Below are 6638 nucleotides of genomic sequence, written 5' to 3' on the forward strand. Positions count from 1 at the left end.
TCTTTCCCTTTCTCCAACAGTTCCTCAGTTTCTCTCTTTCTTCTTCGCCCTGTCTCTCTCTCCATCTCCGTCTCCCTCCTTCATTCCCTCCCTACTCACCCCCAGTTCATTATCATGTAAATTCTCTTAACTTTTTGAGTGGAGTCCCTCCCCCTCCCCCTTCCTCCGTCCTCGGTCCTCAGCCCAGGGCCTGCATCTGCATCACAAAAGCAGAGAAACTTGTGTGGCAAAACTGACCTAAACTCAGACACTGGAAGAAAGTCTGGGGGAGACTGGACAATTACAGGTTTAGGAGGTTCACTTGGACCACCGTGGGAGATGGGGAAAGTCTGTGAACAATCCCATGTTATAAATTTTATCACACCCATGTGTATATAAAAATATACATAAAATTTATGTGCATATACATGTATACTTGCATATGTAAAGTACATTATAATGGGACAATAGCGAAGAGATAATGCTTTGAACTTGTATGAGGCTTTATTCAGTTGAAAATACTCTCATTTTCGTTTTTTTCATCATTTGTGCATATGCCTATTTCTCCCACTAAATTATAAACTCCCTGAGGACAGAATATAGATCTTATCCATCTAGTACAATGCCTGACACAAGAAGTATTGGATACTGCATTCAAATCCCAGCTGGGTTTTTATCATAAATGGGTGTTGAATTTTGTCAAAAGCTTTCTCTGCATCTATTGAGATGATCATATGGTTTTTCTCCTTCAATTTGTTAATATGGTGTATCACGTTGATTGATTTGCGTATATTGAAGAATTCTTGCATTCCTGGAATAAACCCCACGTGATCATGGTATATGTTCCTTTTAATGTGCTGTTGGATTCTGTTTGCTAGTATTTTGTTGAGAATTTTTGCATCTGTGTTCATCAGTGATATTGGCCTGTAGTTTTCTTTCTTTGTGACATCCTTGTCTGGTTTTGGAATCAGGGTGATGGTGGCCTCGTAGAATGAGTTTGGGAGTGTTCCTCCTTCTGCTATATTTTGGAAGAGTTTGGCCCTGCGTAAATTATTTAACTTCCTTAACCCTCAGTGTTTCTGTATGTAAAACAGGCATAATTCTAATACTGTCCCCTTTTATCTGTTGTAAGATTAAATGAGGTAATGCATGTGAAGCGCTTAGGACAGTGCCTGACACGTACAGTACTTACTGGGCGGCCCGGGGTCAGTGACCCAAGCGGGACTAAAGATCAGTGCTGTTTTTGGAATTGCTGCCCAGCCTCTAATGTTCCACCAAGAGGCTTCATTAGAACACCCCCTCCTTAGAGATAATGGCACTATTTGGGGAGGCAGAATCAAATTTCATACTTAGATTCCAGAATGTCATTGGATCTCCTCTGGTAAAAGAAATCTTGACATTTAAGTCACACAGTGGAGCGCTGAACACTAACTTCTTTTTTTTTCTTTTTTTTCTTGGCGGTACGCGGGCCTCTCACTGTTGTGGCCTCTCCCGTTGCGGAGCACAGGCTCTGGACGCGCAAGCTCAGCGGCCATGGCTCATGGGCCCAGCCGCCCCGCGGCATGTGGGATCTCCCCGGACCGGGGCACAAACCTGTGTCCCCTGCATTGGCAGGCGGACTCTCAACCACTGCGCCACCAGGGAAGCCCCTAACTTCTTTTTAATCAGGGGAATATGGTGGTGCCATCTCCACGGCGCAGTGCCATTCACCCTGTGGTTTACACGAATTCTGAAACAGACAAAAGCAAGGATGCTCTCTGGTCTGTGTCTGCCTGAGTTCCTGGAGTCTGGAGAAACCGCACCGGTCCTCAGTGGTGGTTGCAGATCTGATGGGGGCTGGGGAGGTGACAGGTGAAGGCCCAAACCTGAGGCCAAGAAGAGGCTTCCTCTGGGCAGCAGCATGTACACTGCTGCACGCTAGGTACCGCGCCGCTCCTCAGCTGTATCGGACCAGGCCTGGCCTGGCTCTGATCCCCTGCCTGCCCAGGTTAATAGAGTTTGAAACTCCTCCATTCAAGGCCATCTAAGTCTGCTGCTCCATTTTGCAGATGGTGGCAAAAAATAGGCCCCACCTGGGCCCAACAGGAAAGAGACTTACACAAGGGATGACCTGGCAGGCCCAGGACTAGAACTTCAGGTTTTCTGAATCACTGTTCACTTCTCTTTCCATCTCAGCAGTCTGCCCTAAATCACTCAGCCAACTTGGGGCCTTGTTTTCTTTCATTTGGTTGGTTAGTCACTCATCCCGCAGATACTTTGTAAGCAGTCACATCCCTAGCAGACAGTGCACAGGGAGGTGGGTTTCCATGCAAAAATGAAAAGATGAGGGATCCCATCCTTTGATGGTCTAAGATCCAAGGCCTCCCCAGCGCTGCAGGGCTCAGTGCAGCCAGGTCGGCTTGCTCCCTGTGGTCTAAGGCTGGATCAGGCCCCAGGCTCTGGGTTTGGGGCAGGCGTCTTTATTTTAAGCCCTGCCATAAGGAGTTCCAGACCTGGCTGCTAGTACCTTGGCCCAGGTTGGCGGCACAAGTGACTCTTCCTGGCCTTACTCCAAAAGGAAGAACCAACTCAAAGGAACAGCAGGTTTCAAGGTGGGAAAGGAAGAGGAGGGATTAAAATTTCAGGTTTTTGAGATGTCCCTCCAGTTCCTCTCCTCCTTAGGGTATTCTTGGGTTTCCTCAGCTGCAAATGGTTGCCCCCTCCTCTGAACGCTTGTCATTTTGGAGTTCCAGCCCCAGCTCTTCCCGGCCCTCTGCCTCAGGATGCCTCCCCTCTGCAGCTAGACAGTGAATCTGGAGGTCCAGGATGGTCTTGTCCACCTGAGCGTTCACCCGTCCATTCGTCCACATTGGTGTTCCTGCAGTGGTGGGCAAGACCCAGTTCCTGCCCCCAGGGCGCAGGCAAGGAGGGCAGATGCTTCAGTAGATAGTGTTTTTTATTCTCGTGAAAGTGCAGTGATAATGACATATCTCACTGGGTTGTCTTGAGGATTAAAGGACTAATATGTACAAGCTCTTAGAGCAGGGCCCGGCACACAGTAGGTACTCAGGAAACCTTAGCGGTTATTAGCATCATGTGCCTTGAAGCAGAGTGACAACTACTCTAGCTTTCAAAGGTTGATTAGGCCTTACAGATGAACAATGATAGGAGGGAAGCAGGCCCCCCTGGCTGAGGGCAGCCTGAGCTGAGTAAAGGTGAGTGCCGGGGTCTGAGCGCTCGTAGGAGGAGCCCTGCCTTTGCTTGGGTTCCATCCTGCTGTCAACTGCCCACCCTAGAGAATCCGGAAAGCCGCAGCAGGCTTGCACTTCTTGCATGATTGGCATTTAATGAAGAGGTGCTGATGAGGGGAAGGTGGAGCGTTCTCCACTGAGTTTTGGAGTTCACTGAGGGCTAAGTAGAAAACCATTTTTCTGAATCTTGATAAAATGCTGAGCCGTTCCCTGCCTTAGTAAGTCAAGTGTTGAGAACGCACAAGGGTGTTTCCTTGTTGATGGAGGGTCACACTGGGCCTCAAGGTCCTCTCCATGAACTTCAGGAGCTGTGGTCCAGGCCCAAAGATGAAGGACATTCCCGGAGGAGGCTGGGCCTAGTATGCTTCCCCAGGACATTCTGAAGAAGTTACCTTTGGCACTAAATTGTCGGAAAAACAGTTCACCTAGGAGAAAAGCCCACGTTCCTTCCTGCCTTGAGGCCTTTGATCCACAGGCACCAGGCCAAGCATGGATACGCTCCCTGGCCTTGTTCCTCGAGAAGCACAGGGTGTGGGCTGCCGTTACAGTTACGGAAGGATTATGGAGGTATTCCCTGTATTGGGTTTGGGGTAGTCACAGCCTTAGCTTTAAATGGTAAGCACTTTCACTTGGGCAAGTCACAAAGCTCCTCTGAGTCTCCCTGTTCAAGTTAGGATATATTGGGCTGCACGTAGAAACCACACAACCAGCAGTGTCCTTGATGGTAGGGACGGCCATGGTTTCCTGGACAGGGACTCCTGAGAGTCGGCAGCCCGGGGCTGCTCTGCAGCTGTGCAGCATCAGGGCCTGGGTCAGCACCTCGGTGGCTCTCTGGGCGCTCATGGCTCCAGGATGGCAGGTGACACCCTCTCACAAGGACTCCAGAGGCAGGAGGAAGAAACAGGGCAGCCTGACTTCTTACTCCACATCGGCCTAGCAGCAAGGGATCCGAGGAAAGCAAAAATGTGGGTTTTTTGGCCACTCTAGTAGGACACAGAGGCAAGAGACAAGGGGCTGGGGGACAGCACCAGTCACCACCTGCCACCCTGCCTGTGCACTGTCATGGGAATTAGTAAGAACGTGAAAGCAGATGTACTGAGTCAATGGGAAGTCCAGTCCAGCAGCCAGGAATGGGGGAGCTACTCTGGTGGATGGGTGCTCCTCCAGGCTGGGGCAGAGATGGGTCCTCGTTTCTTCTCCAGTTTTTGCCTTTGTTTTCCCATTGTCTTAGTCTTTTCTGGCCGATATAACAGAAATACCATAGACTGAGTGGCTTAAACAACAGAAACTTATTTCTCACAGTTCTGGACGCTGGGAAGTCCAAGATCAAGGTGCCAGCAGATTAGATGTCTGGTGAGGGCCACTTCCTGGTTCATGGACAGCCGTCTTACTGTGTCCTCTCACGATGGAAGGAATGGGGTTGATCTCTGGAGTCTCTTATAAAGGCACTAATCCCCTAATCCCCATCCCAATATCATGATGTTGGGGATTAGATTTCTACATATGAAGTTTGAGAGGACACAGACGTTCAGTCTATATAGCACCCACATAGGCTCAGAAGCTAGAATGTTGTCCCGAGGGGCACCAGAGACAAGAAAATGGTTGGTGGCAGGTAAAATCAGCTCATGAAAAAGGAAATGGAAGCAAAAGAAGCAGATGCTGGGGAGGCCACCATAGCCATCCTAAATCTCTTCTTGAGTTCAGCGCTGCCAGCTGTGCCTGATTCATATTGTATCAGCGGATGGCCAGCCAGGCTCAAGCTAGCACAGCAGGATTATGAGATAACCCAGTTTGGCTGGAGCTAGAGCTGCTGTTCCCATGGTGGCCTCTCCCCGAGGATCCCAGGTGTAGGGCACGTGGACACACAGCCCCCAGCCCACCCCTCCCCTTTCCCATCTCGCCTTTCTACTGGGGCTGTGGCAGGGGTGATGGCAGAATTGGAGAAGAAGCCAGGCGGGGGATACTGGCCCATGTTTGGGGATGTCTCCTGGGAGGACTTGGGTCTTTGCCAGCCCACCTGAGCCAGCAGGGACCTTAGCCATGTGCCAGTCAAGACTTCATTTTAGAGCTGGGCACGTGCAGCTGGACAGGGCTGTGCCCAAGAGAGGCAGCTCAACAGGGGTTAGAGCCAGGCTTTGGAGTCAGAGACACAACCTTGAATCCTCACCCTGCCTGTCACCAGCACTGGACTTCAGGGTGGTCATTTGGTTCACTCAACCTCAGATTCCTCATCTGAAAACTGAAGATGATAATAATATGACCTACTCACAGGGTTGTTAATGGTTGAAGAATTAATGTGTGTTGAGGGCTAAGCATGGGGCCTGGCACCTAGTAAGTGCTCAGTAAACAGCTCTTGTTTGCATCTTCCTCTCACCCACACCTCACTGCCTGTCTGGTGGAGAGAGTGCCAGGACTAGAAGCCTGGCTGTGACAGTTGTTTCAAAACAGGGTGAAGAGCTAGTGCCAAGGCCTCTGAACTACCACAAGTCAAAAGAGGTGGCCTCAGCCCCTCCCCAAAATTCCCTATTGGTTCTGGTTCCAGGCTGGGAAGCAGGGTGTGTGTCCCGGCCTCTGTCCCTCTTCCTGGCTTTGCTGGAGTGGAGGTGAACCAGGGTCTGGCAAGGCCTGAGACAGAGACCAAAAGAAGTTGAGCTAAGGAGAGCGAAAGCAGGATCCCAGAGAAAAGGAGAGAGGCAGACAGTGCTGGGTGACAGTCCCCTGCAAACACTTGAGATGGTTTCTTCATGAGCAGGAAGGGCGACCATATGTCCCAGTGTTAGTGGGGTTCCTGGCACAGAGCAAGTGTTCCTTAAATGGCAGCTACTTTGTTCCTTTGTGTTAAGGCTGTCCCTGGCTCCGTGAATGTCATTCCCGCTGTAAAGCCCTCCCCAGTCCCTGCGGCTGGAAGTGTCTTTTCCCTCTCCTGGGCACCTTCAGCATCTCTCTTTCATTTGTTCACTCACTCGTTCATTTGAGAAACGTGTAGTGGCCTTCTGTGTACTAGCGGTGTGCCAGGCCCTGGGCGCACAGGGGTGAGCAGAGACAAGCAGCAGTGCCGCCTTCACAGAGCTCAGTGCGGGGGAAGATGGGCGCCCCTCAGTAACTCCAGAGAGCTGTGAGCATCCCAAGAGCAGGCCTGGCCTGGGCTCTGCTGCCGACGAGGTGTCTGACGGAGAGCAGGAAGGAGCTGGCATGGTGGGGCCGGCGGCAGCAGGATAGAAGGTGCGTGGAACAGCCTGTGCAAGAGCACGTGCAAACGCTCTGAAGTGGGGAGTCAGGGTCTGAAGGAAGGCCAGTGTGACCGGAGCTGAAAGGTCAAGTGGGGAGAGTGGCAAGAGATGAGGCTGAAGAGGGAGGCAGGGGCCAGCCAGGTGAGGAGAGCTTCCAGGCCATGAAAGGAATTTTGGCTTTGTTCCTGGCTCAGCAGGA

At 51.1% G+C, this 6638-nt stretch overlaps 1 protein-coding gene across 3 annotated transcripts in view; it reads left to right on the forward strand.

The window, feature by feature from the left end:
• Positions 1-6638, forward strand: part of GNAO1 (G protein subunit alpha o1) — a 171319-nt gene that overhangs the window by 91936 nt on the left and 72745 nt on the right. The window contains exon 4 of one of the 3 annotated variants that reach the window (XM_007459437.1): positions 5896-5922. The exons of the other annotated variants lie outside the window; for them this stretch is intronic. Within the exon in view, the coding sequence (XP_007459499.1) occupies positions 5896-5922 (27 nt within the window). The remainder of the gene's footprint in view (positions 1-5895; positions 5923-6638) is intronic. 3 annotated transcript variants of the gene reach the window in all.

The sequence above is a fragment of the Lipotes vexillifer genome, unplaced genomic scaffold, assembly GCF_000442215.2.
Source record: "Lipotes vexillifer unplaced genomic scaffold, Lipotes_vexillifer_v1.1 scaffold342, whole genome shotgun sequence".
Taxonomy (NCBI): domain Eukaryota; kingdom Metazoa; phylum Chordata; class Mammalia; order Artiodactyla; family Lipotidae; genus Lipotes; species Lipotes vexillifer.